Here is a 25,122-nt window from a genome sequence, read left to right as displayed (position 1 = left end):
GGAGAAGTACTGGAAATTAAAAACCGGTAAGCAAGTGTGAATGTTTAATATATTATACAATATTTATTAACAGTTTTTTTTATACATTAAATAATATTATTATAAGTAAATAAAAATATTTTTTACAATGTAAAAAATATTTATATAAAAATATTTAGATAAAAATATTTATATTAAAATATATATATATATTTTTTTCTTATTAATATTATTTTAACCATTCTAAATAATTCTGTCAGTTCTTTTATTTTTTTCTCGACTGCTTGTGCATATTTTGGAAGAGCGAGACAAATAATTATTTTCAAAATACCCACTATACGTGGGTATTCTGTCGTCACGTGACCAGCCAGGGCCAGGGCCTTGTTCAGGCCTTCAAAATATAAAAGGCCTAACAAGACTTGGGGACGAGGTTGAGAAAGTATATCAGTTGATGTTTGTAATAAGATTTACTCTACATTGCACCATGCGGCAAGTTTGAGACAGTTTAAAAAACACGTGACCTTTGACATGTGTCGCTTCCTGAATGAAATATAAACGAAACAAGGCTTGATAAAAATCGATCAGAAAAATGTTTCAGTACGTTTTACTACAAATAAATTTATTACAATATAAAATAAAACTAAAAAATGGACTCGTTCCTCATCTAAAAAATAAATAAATTTCATGAGAGAAAGTTAAAAATAGAAATAACAAAAGAGAAATATATCCAATTGTATAAATTACCGTCTCACCTCACAAACTGATTGTTGTTTTTCAAAACAAAATCATTTGAAATATTTACTTCGTCCTGTCCTGAAAGATAAAAAGATTTGTTATTTCAAAGTATAGTTACCTAAGTATTAGAACAGCCATCGTCATGGCCATGTCTTCTAAATGAGAGACAATCTGTCAATTTGTTCATAAAATCCTTTTATAACACGAAATTTGTACAATCGCTATGCAAAAAATAAAATAATTTCGGATTACGAAAAAAAAGTTTAACATCGTGACATTCTTATTTTAAATGTTTTAAATATCTTTTATTTTAAATATTTTCACATCTATATTATTTAATTCATGCTAACAATAATAACATTCAATTTCAGAAGACATAAAATAAAAAACAGTCTGGGTACGAAATTGTATTTTTACTTCTTCTTTTTTCTTTCAAATTTATTATTTTTAATTTCTTTATAATATATACTTATCTCTTACAGTATCTCCTCTCATTATTTTTACATACATAAAAATTAATGCTGTCAGAATTGTTAACAGCTATAATTATTCACTATTTTTTACTAAAAATACTTTCTACTTTGGATTGTCACAATAATCTACTTGACAACCTTAACATTTTATTCTTAAGTATTTTATTCATTTTATCCAATTTGTTATAAAAAAATATTTTTGACATTCAACATTTTATTCTTAAGTTTCTTAAATTTGAATTCATTATATCCTTCAATTTGTTAATTAGTTTACTCCGCTCAAATAAAAATCATCCATCCTTTTATTATTGCAAATCATTACATTCGTTTTTTAACTTTCAGTTATCATCATTATTATCAAATTAAAAGAAATAAAAAATTCATTCTTCTTTCTAATTTATTAACTTATAATTTCTTCGCACCAAAATTTAAAAAAATAAAAACATTCCATACCTAAATATTTATTTAAACATTTATTTAATCCTTATTATTTTCAAATTAAAATAAAATACAAATTTATTCTTCTTTCTAATTTATTAAATCAACTTAATAACTTACTTCGTATTCTTTTATTTTTCGTCTTATTATTTCCCGCTTTTGTACATTCTTCCACCCTCCAACACAATCATAAGCTGTGTCTCCATATATATTTTCGATCGCCACATCAATATTTCCATGACGCAACAAAACATCAACACATGAGATGTGACCATACATTGCAGCAAGATGTAATGGTGTGAAGTTGAAAACATTTCCACGGTTGATGTTTGTTACATCATGTCGACATAACATATCTAATATTGTGTGACGATCATAATATGCAGCGTAATGATAACTGTTTCGTTTCACACTATCTTCCGCCCAAACATCACTCCCATATGAGATGAGTATTTCCACCATTGATGTATTGTTGGTGTAACATACTGTCCACATCAATGGTGTGTATTCATCTTCATCTCTCATGTGAACGATGTTTGGATGAATGGATAGTAATTTTTTCAATTTGTTGACATCGTTAGATCTAATAATTTTCACGATATCTAAAAATAAAATAATAAATGAATAAAAAATATAAATTTATAAATTAATGAAACATGATAACGAAAAACTTATGACATCATTAAATACTTTTTTTATTGTAAAACATTTTATAATGTATTAAACATAAAAAAAGTAATTGTGAAAACGCAGAAACAAAACGTATAGTAATAATTTATTTTTATTCAAGTTAATATTAATATGTTGACGTCATCATGTATAGGATAATTTGCATCTGGAGAAAATTATTCTACTTGTATGAACCACGGAAATGTTTCAGTTAAAGTCGAGACCCTAAAATTTTTCTCCTGTTAAAATAATTTCACATGACATTTTTAATAGAAATCTCGGAAGTAAATATAGTTATTCCTACAATTACTACGATAACATAATGCGTTTTTATAAACCAACCTAGTCTAGCACTTTCGTCCCCGGGGATTTTTTTATCTATTTCTTATGCGGGAAAAGAACGAACAGGTAAAGATCCCTGGAGAATAGAATGGCTAGCTGTTTATTTCATGACTTATTTAGCCTTTTTCAAAACAAGGGGAAAAATGTACCAAATATTAATATTGCCTAGTGTAGCACTCTCGTCCCCAGGGATGTTTTATAGCGAAAAGGCAAAAATCTCTGATAACGAGGGTGGCTAGTATGCTTATTCCATGACTCTATTTGGCTTCTTAAGAACAAAAGAGAAACTTTACCAAATATCAATATTGCCTAGTCTAGCACTCTCGATTCCAGGGATTTTTTTATCTATATGGCATGTGGGAAGACGGCGATGAATCCCTAAAACCGAGGCTGGCTAGTATGCTTATTCCATGACTTTATTTAGTTTCTTACGAACAAAGAAAAAACTTCACTAAATATTAATACTGAACTTCTACTTTTTATTTTGCACTCCTTGTGCTTACCTAACAAATGAACAAATAACGCTTTCTTCAGATTGTATGGAGAAAAGTGCAGGATAAAGGTAGAAAATAATCTCAAGCACGCAAAAAGAGTTTCTTAGTTTTTTCAGTAAAAATTGTAAAAATAAATTAAAATTACACAGCTCTTAGTAAATACTCCGTTAATTGTGAACAGACTTCTCATGAATAAAAATAATGTATAATAAAAACTAGCTGCTGCTTTTATCAAAATTAAAATTTCTCTCACCTCACACGACCAGTTTCTATCAACATTATTTGTTGAATGAAACATATTCGTTTTGGTTGAGTATGATATAGTGATAAAAATAGAACGACTGTACTCAATATATTCGATTTCGTCTGCACGAATATTTCAAAGATGTTTCTCTGACACGCGATGGGTTAAAACTGCGCGGGTTTCTTTATAAGAACAATTTTTAAAGAACATGAGACTTAGGTATTGCAAAAATTGAAAATAAAATGAGAACAGCTTCAGGCTATTGGTAAAACAAAACTAACCGACTTAAATTTTACCATGAAATGACTTGTTGATTTGCTTGTAATTGTGTTTTTTCTCATGATTTCTATTAGGAATAATTTTCAATTATGAGCAACTTAAAAAAGAGGTTATTCATTACTATATTGTAACTAACTTAAAACCTAACTTAATTATTTTTATGAACAATTTGATGTGAGTTAAATTATTCACCTCCTAATGCAGAATTTACATGCACATGCAACCGATGCAACTGGATACAGTAGCTAATTATTTTCTCCACTAATGTCCAGATTGGTATACTAGCGATAATTCTTCTATTCTTGGTCGGAACGTTTACAATGAAATGTCTTTTCGATAAGTATGATTTTAAACCGACCGCGGTTTCTTGTTTTATTTTGATTGTGCTTGGAAAAATTCGCTTCGGTGTAAAGTAGAAACAGTTCCTACTATTTAGCGGCGAAATATTTTGATGTAAACTTTTAACTAATCAGACTGCAATATTCAGTGTTTATTCTTAAAAAAAACACATTACTTTCAAGAATTCAAAATAATTGTCTTGTTTTTAATACCTACAAGACCGCTTAAATACAGTATCTTAAATTTGCCAAACGTTTTTTGTTTCCCGTTAAAATCAAAAAAATATTTCGCTGCTAATTTGCCGCCCAATTCGGTTTGTCGGTCAAGGTAGGTCTCAAAAGGACGTTCTCCCTTTGCATACACGTGTTTAGTTGTCCGGTACTGACACGCAAAGTACAATCTTCTTTTGCGAAGTTTGCATCTGAGTTTAAAAATAAATTTTATCTTGGATATCTATAGAAATCCCTTGTTCCAAATTTGTGTGCCATTACGTTTGATAAAAAATTATAAACAGGCTTAATTAAAGAATTTCACACCACATACCGTGTCTTTGAAATTTACGAAAAATATAAACTACACTCAGCCAGGAGACTTTTATTTAATTTTACTTAAGGTGTTTCACCCTAAATTACGCTGGGTCTCACACGATTTTTCTGGCATCATAATACTGACTGCGCTCTTTGATTGGTTAATTCTATTGTTCTTCGCTCACGTGATCAATATAGGAAAATCTTTTGTTTTGAGCGCAAATGACCTCACTCACCCGAACAAATATAATTAATTTTTGTAATATTTAAGATGTTAACCACGCCAGCTTTGTGCTCATTGCTTGATTGTAATGACGGGTTTGCTGTGAGGGGGAATTGAATTTTAGGGATTTGCACTTATTTACTTTTAAATTATTAATAATCTATGCTAAATATATGATTTGAATAAATCGAGCAACCACGAGATAATATTTAAGATTAAAGATAATATTTGAACAAAATTTCTTCTATAGATAATGATGAAAAAAGTATGGGTTAATATGGAAGATGTACTTTATTAATACCAAGTGAGAGGTTTCGTATCACTTTTATTGACACCCTTCTGTAACAGGCCAAGTTGAATTATCGATTTTTACGAACATTCGTACGAATCATTATGTGGGATAAGTTTTATATTTTCTTGTCATGTATTCCTGTATAACAAAGAAAAACACACTGATTGGTTTTTTTTCTTATCGCAAGATATGGTTTATACGAAGGGATGCGTGATCTAATGTTGTTGGGTTTTCTGTTATCTTGAATAGCTGCGGCTTATGTGAAATGAGGGTTATATGCGGGAAATACGGTATGCATTTTTTCGTACGAAACAGAATTTTATAGCTTTGTGTTGTTTAAGCTGTGTATTAGACATAAAAATATTGAAGAATAAAAAAGTGTTTACTGCGATCTGATAGCTTTTAAAAATTAAATAGAATTTACTTCAGTAAAGATAAAAAAATAGACTTGAGTTATTAGGAAACTAGGGTTATTAGGAAAATTGCAGCCCATTTGTATCATTTTTGCACCCAAATTGGGCTATTAACAAAGATTTATCTACTTTTATCAGAGCGTTCCAATGATGTAGTCGATAATTTACATCATCGTATCTCATTTTTGAATATTTCACAAGTTCACATTCCCTGATGAGGAAATTGGGAAAACTTGAAACTAATAATTTTCTTCATCGAAAAAATAAACTTCATATATACGAAATGTCAGCAATTTATAAGAGATTTTAGAAAAATGTCAAGTTTAAGTGGTCGATCAGAGTTACTTTCAATTCTCAAAATATTTTATACCTATTATTATCAATTATTTGTTTAGTCATTGTCAAGAAATAATATAAATAGTATCATGTCAGAAACAAGCGAGTTTAGTTTGGTCTATGACACAACAGCAACAGAGCGCGCCACATTTTAACGACTCTGGTGTTTTGGTACTGCGAAACCCACTTTTAAGAAATATATTACCAATATGCAAAGTAGCTTTATTTCAACTTGATAACACTCAGTTTTTCTTAATTAATGTCATATGACCAAAAAGCAAAAAGTTGTTAAAATTTTATAAAAAAGTCAATAACGTCTAATAACCTCTTACGTTTTTGGTAAAGGTCTGTTTTAAAAGCAAGACCAGATGGAAAAAATTAGCGAAAGATTTTTACTTAAAAGGTTCTAAGAATAAACTCGTTTCAGACAATAGTGCCATTAAATTGACTTTGCGTGTCCCATGGTATAAGTACAGTAAACATAAAAGTAAACATAAATGTACTTTGAAACAAATTAAATGTTTAACAAATAATCAGAATCATTTTATTCTTTTAATATGGGTAGCGACATTAAATAAGCAATAATTATAAATTTTCATGATTTTAAACATCTAGTTTTAACGAAATTTTTAAAATAAATGTTACTTTCTCCAAACCACACAATTAGTCAACACTCCTGAAATTATTTCTGCCTATTTTTTTATATGTCTTTTAATTTTGACAAAGAGTCTCGTGGTGATTTTATTGCTCAAATATGCTGATAACGATAACTACTTCTCTTACCTTCAAATCTGACACCCCTAACGTTTGGAAGTCTAAAAAAATTGAGCATATTTTAATATTTCTCAAGAATGACATACTTCTCAACACATGGCTACAAAATGTTTTAAATAGGACTTGAATATAATCTTACTTGTGACAATAAGACACAATGCTGTCATCAGATACACCAAGATGATTTTTAGCAATTACACAAAACTTGCACGATTCACCAATTACCATGTAATCAACGATGTATTGATTGCAAGAAAAGTCAGTTACTAAGTTATTCCAGGTTAAACTATTACTTTCTTGTCTACTAACGGTGTACTTATCAGCGTCCAGTTGCCATCTCAATATACATGATGTACTTGACAAATATGAGCAAATTATATTGCTCACTTTTCCAGGAGGATAAAGGCTAAAATTATTAATATTGCATTTATATCATATTTTTTAACAAAACTAATGACTTTTACTTAATAAAATAAATTAAAAGATGATCAAAATTTTGTCTAATAATTTTTTATTATTTTCATGCTTAGCAGCAGGTTAACATTTTTAACATCAGAAAACACTTACAATGTTTTTATTAAGTACAGAATAGGCCCTGATACATATGTCGTGATTTTTTTGCCTATCTAGAACAAATTTCACAAAAGAAAGGAGAGAGGATTGTGAATGATCACACTCATCTCTCCTTTAAGAACTATTCAAAAGAGAATTTGTTCTCTATTGTTTAAAAATTTTACTTACTTTTTCCTAACGATCTCATGCGCATTTAGGCGTTCATCCGTTGCCTGAAAACCAACATGTTCCAAATCTTTTATCATTTTTTTGAATTTCCAATATTGTGGTTTTATGTTAAAAACTATTTTATTGTTACTTTCCATAGACTTTGTGAACGGTATTTCCGTATCTTCATCGTTTGAGACTTCTACATTGTATTCAACCAAATGTTCAGCTAACAGTTTACTGATGATATGACCAGTTGATGATTTTACTGTATCCGATTGGTAGACGTTGGACGCTGAAACAAGGACCAGATTTTGTGTTGCTCTGGACATTGCTTCTAACGTCAAATGTTTTAACTTGCAATCATTGCTTTCAATTATACAGATGCATTCGGCTGCTTCAACTCCACGACTTCCCTCAATAGTAGTGAGCAGGTTATAATTTTGACTCTGCAAGGGATTTTTAACTATGATATCATCACAATTTAAAACTTTCCATTCAGTGTACTTGTCGTAGTGAAGAAAATCAATTTTTAACAGTTTTAGTAATCTGTAAAAAATATCCTTTTGAGGGAATGTGTTATATATGAACAAACGTTTAGTGGCATGATGTAAACATACATCTTGTAAAACAAGCGCTAACATTGGTATAAACTCTTTGTCTGTTGTTGGAGTATTTGCCGGATGTATCAATAACGGTTTTGTTCCTTCGATATTATGACCGATTGAATACGCTGTATTAAATTTTAATGAAATGTCAATTCTAACATTACCCGAAAGATCCCCATCTTGTATGGAAGCTGCAACGACATCAATATCAACCGGTGTTTCAAATACTTTTTCTTCTCCTTTTATTATCGGCGTGACATTGCTACTGGTAGTTTGTCCTTGTTCTTGTTGTTGTTGTGGTGGTGGTGGTTGCTGCAGCTGCTGCTGTTGTTGTCGCCGTTGTTGTTGTGGTTGTTTCAGTTGTTGCCAAAATTTGGAATAGAGATTCTTTTTTTTTTCGATTTTTGTTTTGGTGGATATTGCATCTTTTGATTTCTGATCGGGAAGCTTCATTGTTACCTTGTCTTGTTCTACTTCATTTTCGAAAGCCTTTAAAAACTGAAAGATTATCCGGGTTGTTCTCATTGCTCTGTTAAGTTTTAATACTTCCATTCCTGTTTCTTCATACTTGTACTTGTCATGTATTGTGACTTTTTGGTGTGAAATTAATGTTCTATGTTTCTCAATGGATTGTGGGAAAAAAATGATGAAGGAGTTATTTAATTTGTCTTCAGTCTCCAGATAGTGTTTAAGCAAAGATGATTCTTCCTTGTTCAATAACTCTCCATTTAATTCATCAATTATTAGATGCAGGTTTTGGTCAACATGTTTCTTAACCAATGACTCTATTAACTGGTATGGTGTTGGCACTTCATTCATTTTCATATCCTGAGCTAACTCGACATTATCCTTTACAACAACTTCGACAGCGGCTTTGAAATTAAATCTTTTAGTATGATTGACAATATCCTGTTTCAGCAATGTGTTGCCGTCCCAAACTACGTAGTATATGATCGATCTATTCTCAGAGCGCTCGTAAGCAATTTCCAAATGTGCTAAAGCTAGCACTGTCTTACCACTGCCTAAAGGACCGATTATAATTTTTTTTAAAGAGTTGTTGTATAAATGACGGAGTTGCTGTGGAGAAAGTATTAACGAGCTTATTTGTTCGTGGACGTTTTTACTGAGTGAAGGAACAGAATAGAGTGCTTTTCTTGTAGCCATAAAACACATGACTTTACCGACTATGTTGATATACCGTTCCTTGTTATCCTGAACATTATTTTGTGCTTGTGAGCTTTGCAAAATATTTGAAAAGAACTTTATCATATTTCTATCCTCAGCCAAAGTTTTCTTGGAGAGTAGGTTGCAGTCTACACAAAGGTGGATATTTTCGATATCTTCGAAATGTGGTGCAGCTACAACATTAACCATTTTCAGGTGACCATTTTTAAGATATTTTTTAGTGATGATAGATAGCTCCTTCAAGTCTTCTTCGCCCGCTTTGACTTCATCTTGTATTCTAACTGCGTCGGTTGTTTCTGTGTATCTAATGTTGACGATATAATTTGGCAACACAAGTAGAATTCTTTTGTTATCAGTAATTGTGCTTTCCAAACTCAAAGAAAATTCTTTATCCAGTTTTAGAAATTGAATATGTTCCTTCGTGTTATAATGCGTAAATATTGTAAACAAATGTTGTAATTCGATTATAACATCCTTTATCTTTTGTGCGAATAAGGAATGTGTGACGTTTTGCATTGGAGGTGGAAATTGGAGTGGTTCTTCCATGCATTTACCATTGACGGTGAAATAACGCTGGATGTAATCTCTTTCAAATGCTTCGTACTCCTTAGGTTCCATTGTTTGCAGGCTACCACCACATATAAATTCAATATCTGCTTCTTCTCTTTCTGCTCCTACAATGCATTTTATCTGTTCAGATATTCTTCTACTGTTGTGCGTTGTTACATCAAAATGGCTGGTTTCACACATATGCGCTTGGACCAATTTAATATCTAATTAAAAAAGTTATTTTAGTTTGCAACATTTCTACACAACCAATTTTAATCCAAAGTAATGTACAAAAAAACGCGCTAGAGTCGTCAAAGTTTTGGTGTAGAATACAAAACGTTATTTTTTAAGAATCTTTGCAATAATTTTTATATATTTTTGCGTTCGCATAGCCAAAGTAAAACTTTTGTCGAGGTAAGTGGCTTGCATCGCTAAAATGATTGCTATTCTAACAAAATCTTGACAATGTTTTTCATGGTTCGAATAATATTTTAAATAAACCCTTACATTTGCTTGTAAATGTAGCTTTCCAAACTTGTTTTACTTGTGCTCTGCCCTTGTGCACATCCACATTAGTTAGTAATGTATTTTTTGTGTTCTATTTTTATTTTCATTGTTCCAACTCCTTATTTATTTTTTTCGAAGAAAAATAGCGCCTTGAACTTTTTCTGGATAGAATACGTCATCTAAATTTACTCACCTTCAATTGAAATCAAATGAGTTTTATTTTCACTGTCAACTAACGTAATGGATAACCCATTGATAGATTCAGCATTGATAGATTTGTGATTGTAAATAAGCAGTAATAGTTTTCCTTCTTTTTCTTCTACAAAATAATCGTCGCCGAAATTAAGTTCTTTTGATTGTCTTGTAAAATTTTTAGTAATAATAGTTTGTATACTTTGTGCAGACCAGTTGAAGCAGTCATCATCAAATTTTATTACAAAATCTCCATGAAAATTTTTTAGTAGCATATAACTAAAATAAGGATTAAAATATAAATTAGAATAGAACCGTAATTTTTTTCTAAGTCAATAGTGTTTAAATGACAAGTTTTTGAACGATACGATGACAACAAAGGACTTTACTGTTCCCATTCCGTCTTTCAATCTTTCATAATCATTGTGAATGTTCCTAACTCCGTTTTGAGTTTTCTTACATCAACTTGAATATATATAAGTCCATTCTTTAAGTTATATAGATTTTACTTATTGTTGTCTTTGTTTTTATTTACTTTACATTTTTGTATTTCAATCGCTGCTGTCATAATTTTAATCTGCTGTACTCTTATTGCTGATGACTCTCCTATGCATTGAAATCATTACAGAAAAGTGATTTAGTTACACCAAGATAAAGTGGAATTTAATTGAATGGTAATTTATTTACTTTACCATATTTGCCTTTTATGTTAAGTTGACAGAATTAATTTAATGATGCAACAACATAGAAAAAGAATTACACACCTGGGTTGTTCTTTTATAGTTTCTTTCAACTGAGAACTCTTCTGATCACATGATGATGAAGAAATAGTTTGCTTTACTATTTCCACTTCGGCTGCTAATCGATTATAATTCTCTTTATTCTCTTTAATACCATCTTCGTTTTGCTGAATACTGTCTTTATTTGCTTTGATGTCATCTTGATTTTGTTTAATACCACCTTTGTTTTGATGAATATTGTCTTTATTTGCTTTGATGTCATCTTGATTTTGTTTAATACCATCTTCGTTTTGCTGAATATTATCTTTATTTGCTTTGATGTCATCTTGATTTTGTGTAATACCATCTTCGTTTTGCTGAATACTGTCTTTATTTGCTTTAATGTCACCTTGATTTTGTTTTATATTGTCTTGGTTTTTGTTAACATTGAACTTTAAAATTTCAGTAACTGCTTTCATAATTTCAATCTTAAATAAGTCCAAGTCTTTTAAACAACCAGACTTCAAATCTCTAATTTTCGTTATGTCATATCCAAGTCTTCTTAATATACCTTCTATGGCGTTCCATAACCGATTATATTGTGCTGAAGTCATTGCTCTTCCATGCATAACAATATTCCGCTCATTTCTGATTCGAATGATCTCCGCACCGACACTGAAATCATTCGGTTGCGGTTTTCTGGTCCTCCACCCACCGATTGGTGCTTGTATACCGTTACAACAATTAATTAGAACGTCACATAAAATAGTGATGTCAAACAATCCCGAATCTGTTTCCTTATCTTGTGGAAAAACGATTTCCAGCTGATCTCTTTTCAGATGGTTTAAATGTTTCTTATATTTTTTCAATGACAGATATAATTGTTTCTTATCCCTTGGCATGTTGCCACGGGCAGGATCATGTAAAATTTCACGTAAGTGGTCACAACATTCGTTGAGAAGCGTGACCAATTTAATTTGATATTCATTGTTTGCGATCAATGCGTGGTGAGAAGATCCTGTTGGAGGTACTGCCGTTGCCATGACTATAATATATATAAGATAATTTCAATTTCAAATCAAGAAGTATCAATAGAAGTTATAATTTTGATACTGGTTATCAACAAAATTTCTACAAGTTCATGGAAACTCGACTGTCGCAACAAAGTCGATAGAGCTACATTGCATTTGTTATTTTGTGTCCTGTAGCAACAGTACATCAATTATTTAAAACAACAAGAGAAAGGGAGATCATATAAAACGAGTACTTTACAACTTAAGACTTCACAAGTTTAATTTTTAAGATATATTTCCATTGGATCTGTATAACTAAACTATGATTTGTTTGAAAAAACGGACTTCGAGCTCCAGGTTCGAAGTCCGTTTTTTGTGTTTTGCTCCACTCTCCCTCCTTTTTACTTCTTCATACAGAATAAAAACTGTCTCGCCTTTTTGTTAGCATCCATTTGTCACCGCGGTCTTTTTACGCAACTTTATCAGTCAGTAAAACAGCCCAAGGCAGTTGCAAAATGTACATAAACTTAAATTCCAACATAGTGCGAATACTATGATTACCGTAATGTCATTTGATAAAAAAAACACAAGTTTTTTTTATTTATTGACTCTCGCCATCTATTTGAGTATATCATAATACGGTACAATAATACTATTTAAGAGTTATTATACTGTTTGCATTTCGTGTTTCCGCAACACGACTTTTTTCTCGCGCGCAAACAGACAGATAGAATACGGCTTTTATTAAAGAGATCAAAGAATGTTGACATAAATGTCTGTGGTCTGGTGAGTACTCTTTACAGATGACGCATGTGATCAAAATAAATCTTCGCAAGTAAACCATATATAAATATTTGTGTTAAAAAAACTTATGGACAGTTAACCTGAAATAGCTGACTGGTAAATGATAAAAAATGATCATAAAGCAAAATAAATTCAAAACTAGCCTTATTTAAACAGAAGTTCCGCAAAAACTTTCCGAAAGGTTTTTACGCATAATAATGATGCATTCAAGTTCTTAACCTGGCATTTAATGCTTGTTCAGTAATGGTTTATCCCGTTTCGACGCAGAGGTGGTAATTTATTTAACCCCGAGTTTTGACGCAGGGTCTGCTGGCTTGTATGTGATATAAAAATTGGTAATTTGCTTGCTAAGACAAACTGGAATTGGTGTATTAATATAATAGACGAATCTGTTAAACACGTGGGTGAATCGACTTACAGAAACTTTTTTAATGTGTTGCTTCTTATCATAAAACGGTTTGTTAATTTTAGTATCATAATATAGATGATAAAAAGACTTAAACAGAATAGGCAACACCAACGACTTAATTCAACGTGAATATGTCCCAACATAAATTTGTAACAAAGCATTTACATTCATTGTAGTTACACAACCCGCCATTGAGATTAAATTGGCAGAAAATGAAATTCCTAGCAAGTGAAATGACTTTAATTTTGTCACGTGATTTGTTCTACCCAATCAAGAATGTAAATGGAAGTTTTTAGGGGGATGTTTTATATAGTCGCTTTTGTAGAAGAAATATTTTTACATACAAAAAATAACACGCAATTATATCTAATTACAGATAAGGTCCTTCTACATACACATAATTACAAACATATATTTTATGGAATATATGGGTTTATCCACGGGCTACCGACTAATTTATATTATTAATACCCGTCTACATGTGTCTGTAACGCAAAATAGTACCGTAAGTAGCAAGACGCACGCAAAGCGGTGTAAAAAGAACAAAAAAAACCCGTGGATTTTCTAACGGGTCATGGACTAGTTTTTAATAGTCTCTTCCACGAAGAGGTTTTCGGTAAACAATAAAAGTGATGTCAGAAAGATACAAGATGCCCTGGGGACGAGGTTTCGTCTGGTCAGGAGGTTTTATATTTAATGTTTTTTATTATAAGTAGCTTTAAAAAAAGAAGTTATTTTTTCTTCTTAAAGCTCGTGCCCAGGGATTTTTTCTTCCACCGGCGCTGCAGTTTTTGGCGTCAGATATACAAAGAGACAACATATCCTGGGATTGAGGTTGAGGAACCTATCTGCACAAGAAATTGCGGTTCGAAGTCCAACTAACTTAACTTACATAAAGGCTGAAATGCACGATTGTATTTTAATGTCTTTTATTTATTTCCATTTCAACATTTCACGTCAATAAATTAATACACATCTATTTTTATTTAATTACTCTCATTCTCCAATCACTATCACTTTCGTGTACCTGACCACATGATATGTTCAAGTTCATATCGCTCTACTTACGTAAGCAACACAATCCATAATGGCTGTAATTAGAACCCACTTCTCCATATTATCACAACACCTTCATTCCCAACTTTATATTAGACACCCCTAAAGTTTTACACTGTGATACACGCCCGAGCGTTTTTAAAGCATTGTAGTATATGTATGGAATTCCTTTATATTAGTACTAAAAATATTAGTACTAAAAACGTCAACGAAGGAGAGTTTTTGTTACAAAACTGTATTTTGGAATGCAAATATTTTCAAGTATTTATTTATTTAATTACACACATCTTGTCACGAGAAGAACATGAGTCATCATTTTTTACTTTTTTACACTCTCTTGCCAAGTTCTATACTTCGCCAAAGTTTTTGTCATCAACTCCACTTTTATTGCACATTTAAGGTTACATCATTACCAATTTCTAATTTTTTTTGCAATCTATATTTTTAGTAGCCATCGCCGTCAACCTCGTTCAAGGGCCTCTAATTGCTGTCCCTGACTGTGAGAAGAAGAAATATTGTCGGATGAGGTTGATTTTACTCAATTAGCATTTATTTTATATGAAACATGTTTAGAGGAAACTCACATGTGAGTCTCTGTATTAAGAAAATTAAGAACATTTGCTACTAGATCGCTGTGATTAATTTTAAAATAAAAGGTTAAGAAAAACCTGAGTCAGACTGACAATTCTTACATTAACATTCTATCTGTTTTATAGATGACAAAAATGCAAGTGAACAAACTTAATGCAAGAAAGCAAAATAAAAAGACAAGGAAATAAGGAAACCAAAAAAACACAACATGAAAAACAGACAACAGCAGTATAAAACCGAAAATATCACTTCAATAATATTTCAAAAAAAAAATTACTAAAAAAGATGAAGAAGTGACTAAACTCACCAGTGTAACAGATTTCTTTTATATATATATGTAATTATATGCCCTGTCCTGATATTCTTTCAACGTTAAATGCTGTTCGGCTGAAAAAAACAGAAACTTTAAAGAAACAAGGAGACTTAACATCGAAATTATCAGTCAATAAGATTTTATCAAAATAGATGGAGAACAACTGACTAAACTCACCCGTGAAACAGATTTTATATATAAATATTTGTATATAAATATATATTTATCTTTTTTTAAAAAATGTGCTGACGTTAAAAGCTGTTGAACTTTCTTCGCTGAAATCTAAAAGTTTATGACAAACCAACCCTAAACTATATTATGTTGTCATATTGGTAATCGTCATGCAACATTGATTACATATATAATTATTCTTTTGTTCAACATAAAACAAATTATTTATATAGTCATGGTGTAATATAAAAAGTATTGTAATAATAATAACCAATCATATTTCTTTTCGTGTTTACGTAAGCGTATTTTCTCTCTCTAAACGACGTAAATCTAATCACATGACTACTAAGTTGCTTAGAACTTTCACAAGAAATTCTTTCTCATGCTATTCTTTAACTAGAACACAACAGACTTTAACTGCGTCCTACAGGACTGAACTATGATCTGAGCGACGCGTCTGTTTACGTGAATGTCTCGGGGCGAGAAACACGGCGAAAGGTGTTTGTGTGCCCGCGAACAGGAAAATATACCAGCAGGTAGCAGTCACTGATGCTTACTGCCCTTGTTCTGTTAATAATCCATGGGAGTAGCTCATTTTGACCCAGTTGTAAATAAATGAAGTGCTGCAATGAACAGTTCTGGTAAGTTAATAAATAAGGTAGCATTTGCTTATTTGTATAAAATCTCGCTAGTATTAGTAGAGAACGATCTCGTATGTCGTTTGCAAGTAGCAAAAGAAAACGATGTAGTAATGTTACGCACACATTTGGCAGTCAAGTATGTCCGATGACTGTCATGGGACTATACTCGTCTATGTGTACAAGTGAAAACATGACTAAAAGTAATTGATTGTAGCATATGTTGTCATTATATAGTAGACATCAATCACTAAGCATGGCAGTAAACATAGATGTGTCAAAGCGGTAGGTTAGAGTAAAAGCAATACCAAGATTCTTTTCAGGAATATATAGACTGCGGGTAGGTGACGCCGGTTTTTACCTCAAAGGTGCACTAAAATACCGTTCTATTGACTAAACAAGGGCTTAATTTCTTTTTTGCGAGGTTAGTAAAATATTCGCAAAAGAAAATGTACGATGGAAGTGCTTTTTCATTTTCTTGACGAGAAAAAACGGAGATAGTCGTGTTACTATTCTTCTCCGTTTGTTTATTAATTTTCCAAATTTAGAGTTTTAAACTCCAGCTAAACAATAACAAACAAGCATCAATTCCGTTATGTTTATACCTTTTTCCAATTGTTGTTTCAAAACTTATTTTTTCATTATATATATTTATTTTTGCTCAATTGATTGCTAAAGCAACAAACTTTGTGGATTGTATTTACAAGAAAAGAAACAAAAGTGGTTGCTATGTTGATATTGAAAACAAAATTAGATACATACAAATAAATAATTTTGTTGATGTCTATGTTAGAGTGCTATGGTTAGAGATAGTCAAACTGTTATTACAACTCCACAAAAAGGATTAACGAAAGTTATGAAACCGGAGATTTAGTACTACGAATTAAAATATTCTTGTGTTCACGGTGGAAGAAAACTCAAAGGAAGAGGTTCTTGACAACGAGCTGTTCAGTATATGTTTTGTTTATATTAATTACCAACCTCGTTTCCAGACCTTTTTTATAACTTTGTTCTACTAACTGAACTTTTATATTTTTTTTAGTACTATAAAGCAAGACTGCAAGTTTTCACTTCCTTAGCGAGTAGATGAATCTGGACAATTTTAAGAAGTCATAGAAATTCACGCATAATCACGAATTAAATGGGGTGGGCAATTCTCATCTACCTAACGATTATCAATAGTCATATAGTTTCATTAAATATATAAAAAGATAAGAATCTTAGTATAAATTATTGTTTGCATTTTTTTTATTACTTCTGGAAGCTCTACAGGCTTACTTAATCAGAAGAAACTAAATGACAGTAAGAAAATTTATCTTGGAGTATAATTATCATGATGTATTTCAATATTATTTTTTAGATAACAAATCAAAAAATGCGCTGTTTGGAAATTTGCCCTGTCGTTTGTCCCAGGATTTATGAAGATTAATTCAACAGTTGAAGGGTGGAAATAAATCCGACAAAATAGGCATCTGTGTAATGTGTTAAGTAAGCTGAGATGTTTTCCCGCCACATTCCAGTTAATTTAAGTTTACTTTTCTACCAACTTCGTCCTTAGGGGATTTTGCTTGTTTGATATCCATAAGTAAGCGCTAGCAGCTATGACATAGGCAACAGACCCTAGGGAAGAGAATTCTTTTCTACATTTTGAGAATCAGTTTAAAACAAAACTTTGCTTTCAATTTGGTACATGGAAAAAACAGTGAAATATCGATCCTGTTTTCAAACTAATCTTAGACTTAACAAGAATGCGTCACGAGAAAAAGATGAGAATTCCTACATTCATAGCAGAAGCAAATTAATTGGCAGTTCGCTTACACTTTTTTTTTGGGAGGGATGTACTTTATTTTATACTATTTCAGCCTTTTTTCTGAAGAACACAGAACTTCAGAAAAAGTTGCAAAATCCATTTTCATAATTTAATGCCAGTTGCGAAATTCATTTTCAAAGTTATTGTTAGTTCTATACTACGTTATTTTGTTTTTATTATCTATGAAGAAATTCTGACTAAGAATTTCCTTAACATGTTCTTTATTTTTGACACAATCTTTATCTCAAAGTGTTTTAATACAACCTTCTTATTAAAATATTATCTTTTTTCGTTTATGAAAAGCAAAACAAATATTCCGTGAAGCGTGTATTTTGTGTATAACTTTTAGTTTTATAAACAACCCAAAAATTTTGCTGATCCTAAACTGTTCCTCACTTGTTTCTTCTTGACTATCTATCTACAAACGAAAGAGGCAGACCATTTGGAACCATGCCACAAGTCAGTCCGACCTTCATCGTCACAGAGAATACTGCGAGAAGAGTGCGTACCCATGCAAGTTAAATAAAACCAGAACATGGGAGAGGTTAGGTTCTGTGAAATTAACTTTTTTGACGAATGTTCCTATAAACAATTATCATACCGACGAGTGTGCTTGGGATGGGTCGTTAGCTTAATTATTTGTTTTATATAATATTTTTAACTCTTTTTACTTTCGTCTACCTGACCACATGATATGTTTAAAGTTCATATCGCTTTACTTACGTAAAAGCCCATAATGGCTGTAATTGAATATGTTTTGTTTTTAGTTTCGTGTATTAGACCACGATATTGTCTCTGCGTAAAATCATCTAGCGTAAACACACTCCTTCGTATAATTCAAAAATAATTTTTATCTTTTTTAGTACACACCTATTTTGTATTTATCTGTCAGAAAACTTACCTTATTGTTTTCATTGAACGCTCGCTTCTATTATTTAGGCTTCTTTACGATTGAATCCAAGTCCCCAATCTCTGTAATTAAAAAAAACAATCTATCACTATTACTTTTTTTCGGTTACCCTGACAACTTATCGCTATCACTTTCGTCTACTTGACCATATAATGACGTATATTCATTATACGCATTGTGATCAAATGTTTATTTGATCACAATGACACTAGCCATTTAAACATTTACGGTTTCAAGCTTTTTTAATTTTCTGATACATGGGATAAAAAATAATATTAAATAATATACGTTAATGATATAATACAAATTTTCAATTTTCAATAGAAGTACGTGCTCTTTCTTCGTTTATGCTAAGAAAGGAGAAGTTTGGAATGCAAATAAGTTCAAGTGTTTATTTATTTAGTTACACATCTTGTCATAACCATTGTCATAAGATGACAATGAGTCATCATTTTTTAATTTTTCGCACTATCTTACACAACGTTTTTGTCATCAACTTATTTTTTTTGGAACGTATGTGAAAATACAGTACCAGTGTTTTAACTCTGCTCCCCTCCATAACTTTTAATATGCTTTTCCAAGTGCGACTAAACTTGATACAAAATGGATGCACTGGTACCTGCTTTAAATTTAATTCCTTTAATTTTTAATGATAGGCAAACTCGTTATTTAAAATATTTTTTCTTTTTTAATTTTCGAAGAAAATCCGAAAAAATCGGGAAGTCGGGTTAATAAATACAAAACAAAATTATTCCGCTTGACGAAATATAGTTGTGTTAAGAGTTTAATGTTTTTAAGATAAGAATTTCTTTTAAATATAAGGGGTACTTTTGAGTAATAGCCAATACATACCACTCTGAGAGGGTTAAAAAGGATTTTTGGTACTCTGTTATTGCTAAGCAATAAATAGGGCGACTTTTTGTTTGAAATATATATCTATTCAAGTGTTTATCATAAGATGGCATGAGTCAGTTCTTGTACTTTCTGTATCGATTTCTCTTATCAAAATCTATACTTGACAGAACTTTCGCTATTTTATTGAAACTTGCCATTTCATTTTCCAATATCCTATAATTACAGTTTCTATAACCCGTCATGACAACAACAATGACAATAAGTTTGTACTTTTGTTTTATTTTCAACGTCAACTTAGACCAAACAGACTAAGCATAAACAAAATAGAACAAAATTCAATACAAATAAAAGAAGTTGTCTGGAATGTAAACATATATAAGTGTTGATTTGCTTTCTTACGTAACATTTGTCATGAGATAATGACAACACAATTACTGTACTTTGTACCTAGTACTCTTCTCACGAACTAAGTTTATAATTCACTTTCCGTATTGCTTTGGAGTTTTAAAAAGATAGGAAAATCGCTTAAACTTTCTTGCTGGATATCCATAGCTCAAAAGATTATTTAAGACATCAGATGTTCTTAAGTTTGTAAACTTATCCACAAACTTGTAAGACTGGAAAGTATCAAAAATTATATTCAGGTTTAAGTACAGCCACGACTAAAGACAAACAAACAAACAAACAAACAAACGAAGAGAAAAAGAAAGAAAAATAAAAATAATAAATTGGTAAACTTGCCTTATGACTTTTCTTTTATTTCAAAAATCTGTATGGCTTTCCTCACTGAATGGTAAAGTTTTTTTCTAACAATTGACCAACCCCGTCTGATTTTATTGATTGTCACGAGTTCTATGATTGGTTTCATAAAAAGCCATCTCTTTGTTCACAATGTTATAAAAACATACCCTAGTAACGTAATACAAAACCAATTGTGAATGTGATAACCAATCAAATCCATTTTCATATTTACGGTAGCCGTTTATTATTGTAAACAGAGATCACATGATTACAGCATTTTTTTTAGCTCTGCTATGATTAAGATTACTATGGTACATTATCCGTTATTATATCTTTTGTTAACTTACATTATCGATAAAGAAAGGTGGTTAAAAAGTGACCACATGTTTGCTAGGCAACCAATGTTTTTTCCGGTTCTTATTTGGCATTTCTTATTTTCTGCCCAATTTTTTTTGCCCAATTTTCAATTCAGTATCTACATGTGAAACCATAACAGCAATAAAAAAACATAAAAAACAGATTGGTATCAGTCTCTGTGCTAACTAACGTGACCAGTGAGTGTAGTTGAGCAGAGGGAAATGGAAGCGGAAAATATGTTTAAATGAAAGAAAAAGAAAAATTAATTATTAAAATTGACAGATTTATAGACAGACTTCTTTGTCCTCTTCTTTAAACATCTTATAGAGGAAAAAGGCATTGGAAATTCAAACTTTTGTTTTGTTTTAAAAAAGCGTGAATCGTCATTCATATTTTTATTCATATAACTTAACGCAACAAGATGGAAAGAAATATCACAATTGTAAACACGACATATATGTTAACATTCCATGTATTTTGAAATGGTCTTAGCTGTCAAATTTAGAAAAACATTTAATATGTGTGTAATCTCTATAAATCTAGGAAACCAGCGCATAAAAGATCCGTTTTTTAAGTTGTACAAAGTTAAACACTTTGAAAAGCTTAATTAGCCAGAATCACACTGAAATTAGTATGTAAAAATATGCTTTGAAAGTCTCATTAAAATCAAGTTGTTATTAGAAACAGTGACGCATTTAGTTGTCATTCAATATGAACACTCAAACTTCTAAATACATCTGTCAGATTGTTTCGAAAATACATTTTAGGGTGTTTATTTTGTAAAATTTCTTGCAATAATAACCTAAGAATCTGAAAGTAAAAGTTTCAAAAGCCTCTTCAACTTTTGTCTTGTTTAACCCTGTTCTCTCTTGTTTAATCCTGTTTTGTCTTGTTTAACACTTTTTTGTCTTGTTTAACCCTGACTGGTGCATAAAGATATATAGGAGAGACAGAGATCTTTTTGTTTGTCTCTTAATAATATATGTTTTGCAAATGTTATGATTTCGGTGTTTCGATTTACTTTCAAAACTTGAGTAAACTTCTTTCCAGTTACTTTATTCAAAAATTTCGAAGATATAATCTTTAAATACCTTCTTGCGTGAACAAAATCTTAAGAACTTGTCTTAGAACCAAATATAAATGAACTAACCAGACCCGAAATTAATTTAAGAAAAAAAGCAATACCTAAAATTTAGACAAGATTATTCTGGTCGAATAATAATTTTCTAATGACGTCATTGCAAAAGTGCCGACGTAACCTTAGCTTTAACTGCATTTCCTCTTTTCTACAAACTGTTAATAAGATTTGCGAAAAATCCAACAGCTGATAGCAACTATATTTTTTTTCATTGGGTTGCGAAACTTAACGGTGTGTTAATCAAGGCAAAGCTGTTTAGCTATAATTTTCTGGTTGTCACAAAAAAACAGTAGTTGTACAAGACACATTATCTTATATGTGAGAACCAATTATGTAGGAACATTAGGTTTTAAATCTTGCCAAAAATAGGGACCGATCAAAAGGGTACGAAACAGCTCAAGTAAGATCTCCGTCATTAATGTCACTCTCCATCCTTTCACATACTTAATATAATTGTTTAATCACCAGGCCAAGGTTGAGCTACAAGAAATTATTTTTTAAGAAAAAAGCAATCTAGCTTAGGTCAAAGAACTTTAGAGTTTTAATAGGAAAATTGACTTAAAGACACCGTAATGGTTTAAAAACATATTCGGATAGTCATTATTTCATAAGTTCTTTTTTTACAAAACTATTTAATCACTAAAATATTAGATATAAAAGCAAAGTAAATTGTCTATAATAAGTTCATAACAAACAAAGGTCTGCATTTTGAAAATATAAAAGGTCAAACAAAAATCACAATCTCAACCTCAAAAGAATCAAATTCACAATACCTTCCAATGTATAACAATAATGTTAAATTTTAATGACATCATTTAGAAATGCAGTATCAACATGGCACAATAAGTTTTGTTGAACGCTGGTAGTGCCGTCGAATATGGACTTCTTTTTTCATAATATGTCCGCTGGTGGGGTGATAGTAGACTGCCGTTGACTAGAAAATTCTTAGTGCATTATTTGCGACATGGCTAGCGTGCAGGGCTTTTTTGACTCGTGTAAAAAAACTTCGAATAGGCTTCACCGCCTGACAACTGGGGGTTTGAGGGCGTTGTGAGCCCCAAACGAATTCAGTGCGGCGCCCTGGAAGCCAACGGCCTTTAACGCCCTTAAACGGCTGAAATAGCTTAAAATCATCTCTCAGACTCATCTTTGCTAAGTAAGTGTAAGGTGGGTTTTTTAGTTTTTTAGCTGACAAAGATTATATTTTGGAATGTTTTTTGTACAACTTGAGTAATTTAAATGTTTTTTTTAAAAAAATTTGATGTCATACGTTAATACTTTTAGGGAATTTAAAATGGGGACATTTAAACAACAGATAATAATATACAAGATTTATTCCTTTTTTATCAAGACTGTTACACTTTTAATCGTCGTTCAGGATATCTAACATTTTAAGTCTTTTTGGATATTTTATTGCCAGCATATCGATACATCATTTAAATTTATTTTCATCCCGTTTTGGATATTTAGCAACACATAGCCATTAAATCGATCCTGAACAAAAGTTTTAAAATTATAATCTTGGAGGAAAGAATACGGAAGGAGAAACAACTCTTTTAAATCTTTTGAAACACTGCGTGAGGTTCTAGCAGGCGTCTGTATAGAAATTTAATTTAAAATTTTGGCGGTTGTGTGACTAAATTATTCGTGAATAACAATTCGCAACTATGATTGGTTACAAAAACAATTAGATAATTTGATGATGAATTTGATAATATTAACAAAATAAGAAGCCATATTGAAATCGGTAAAATTTCTTTTGTTCTTATGTTAACATAATTAGCGAAGAAACACATGCTCGACACTTTTATAAACAAAAAGAAAAAGTTTATTATCTCGTTTTAAAACGACGTTCTGTTATAAGAAGTTATTTCTTTAGTTAGAATAAACATTAATCCAGCACACATTTTGTCGGCACTCGTCCGGCGCATATCTATCTATATTGTTTTTCATGATCAAAGTGGTATACTCAAGCCTGCAAAAATAGGTTAATATCATGGATAAACGCTTATTTCCAAACGTATTGTTGAAGTTTTTAGCAGCAATGTTTACCGTCTTATATTAGGCACACTTTCCATACAAATATCACGTGCCTGCAGCGTGTTACAGTCAGATTTTAATAGAAAAAAGTCAGCCCCTATTAAAGGAGAATATGGAATTTGATCATTTTTTTGCGAAAAAGACTCGGTCGAGCACCTCACGCACTGATTCTTTTGAAATTAAAAACAATAGAAAATTCAATACATTTAAAGCGTACAGAAATGAAGTTGTTTCTCCTTCTGTATTCTTTCCTCCAAGATCTTTCACAAGAACATGTCGTTACTGGCACTTCAGCAAGAATATGTTAAATCTTGAAGATATTTGGGTAAAACATAAAAATATGTGCAGCTAATGCATTATTAATTATTTCTAAGAAATAAAGCTGAATGTTTACTTGCAATGTTCAGAACTTTTTCTTTTAAAAACACAAGCAATAAATTACTTCTTAGCTACCTCTTAAAGGCGCGTAATCACCCTTATCGAAAAAAAATTAACATGTACATTTTATTTATTTATTTCAAAGTTCAGACGGAGTTATGGCTTTCCTGAAAATTTGAGGATGTAAAAGGTATAAGAAATGGAAATAATGTACTACTTTAATATCTTAAATTTATTGTTGTTTTTTTCAGCCGCCATATTTAACGACCTTGTTGTTCTCTTATGCCCGTCTAATAAGCGGGCAGTCACAAAATGTTCGTGTGAAACCGTAGGTAACCAAACGGCCTTAACTTTAAATGAGCTCTGAGATGGAGTTCGATAAAATCACAATATGGTAGGCTCCGAGTCACAATGCTGTTCTTTTTGGCTTGTTTTGTCTTTGCAAAAAGTAGAAAGAAATTTTAATTCTGTTTAAAAAAGTGGCCGCGCGTAAAAACATAAGTATCACTTTCTCCACTCAGATTTAATTTTCTTCTATTCTATTCGTCAATGTTTTTAGAGACCAGACAAAACAAAACAGAAAGAAGAAATCACAGCATTGCCTCGTAGTTATTAATTATGATAATTAATGCTTATAACGCTCTCTCTTTTTTTAATATCATGACCGGGATTACTGCATATTATAAGCCAAAATACCCAACGGGGGAGAATGCTCATTGTGATAGTTGAAGATAGTTGAAGCACTATGGAGATAATTAAATTTAGAGCATCAAAGGGGAAATTCTGAAAATTTAGGTATTCTAATTGTCTGGATCTGATACCGTCTCCATAAAGAAACGACTAACTGTTTGAACAAAGGAA

At 31.2% G+C, this 25,122-nt stretch overlaps 1 protein-coding gene and 1 long non-coding RNA gene across 5 annotated transcripts; one reads left to right on the top strand and one right to left on the bottom strand.

Annotated features, from left to right (window-relative positions):
• Positions 1-31: 31 nt before the first annotated feature.
• Positions 32-20,411, bottom strand: LOC130647691 (uncharacterized). 4 transcript variants are annotated; one of them, XM_057453635.1, is made up of 10 exons: positions 20,349-20,411; positions 15,218-15,297; positions 11,083-12,082; positions 10,320-10,597; positions 7,299-9,843; positions 6,697-6,963; positions 6,567-6,598; positions 1,746-2,227; positions 732-792; positions 32-643 (listed from the first exon to the last, which is right to left on the bottom strand). In XM_057453635.1, the coding sequence occupies exons 3-9, from the start codon at positions 12,078-12,080 to the stop codon at positions 778-780; spliced, it is 4,617 nt and encodes a 1,538-aa protein (XP_057309618.1). In that variant the 5' UTR covers positions 12,081-12,082; positions 15,218-15,297; positions 20,349-20,411; the 3' UTR covers positions 32-643; positions 732-777. The 4 variants fall into 4 exon arrangements, with proteins under 4 accessions (XP_057309618.1, XP_057309617.1, XP_057309616.1 ...); XM_057453634.1 differs by lacking the exon at positions 20,349-20,411 and adding an exon at positions 18,744-19,051; XM_057453633.1 differs by lacking the exon at positions 20,349-20,411 and adding an exon at positions 15,401-15,535.
• Positions 16,383-18,761, top strand: LOC130647692 (uncharacterized). The gene is made up of 2 exons (XR_008982876.1): positions 16,383-17,178; positions 17,393-18,761. It is a non-coding gene; the product is annotated as an uncharacterized LOC130647692 (long non-coding RNA).
• Positions 20,412-25,122: the final 4,711 nt, after the last annotated feature.

Source organism: Hydractinia symbiolongicarpus, chromosome 6, assembly GCF_029227915.1.
Source record: "Hydractinia symbiolongicarpus strain clone_291-10 chromosome 6, HSymV2.1, whole genome shotgun sequence".
NCBI lineage: Eukaryota > Metazoa > Cnidaria > Hydrozoa > Anthoathecata > Hydractiniidae > Hydractinia > Hydractinia symbiolongicarpus.
Note: the sequence above shows the minus strand (reverse complement) of the source record. Positions and strands in the feature narration are given on the sequence as shown.

Excerpts from the sequence above, each read along its gene's own strand:
- LOC130647691 (XM_057453635.1), bottom strand. The coding sequence starts at position 12,080 with ATGGCAACGGCAGTACCTCCAACAGGATCTTCTCACCACGCATTGATC. Across the intron at positions 9,844-10,319 it reads TCATTTGATTTCAATTGAAG|ATATTAAATTGGTCCAAGCG; the intron begins GTGAGTAAATTT and ends TTTTTTAATTAG. Across the intron at positions 6,964-7,298 it reads CATGAGATCGTTAGGAAAAA|CCTTTATCCTCCTGGAAAAG; the intron begins GTAAGTAAAATT and ends TAATAATTTTAG.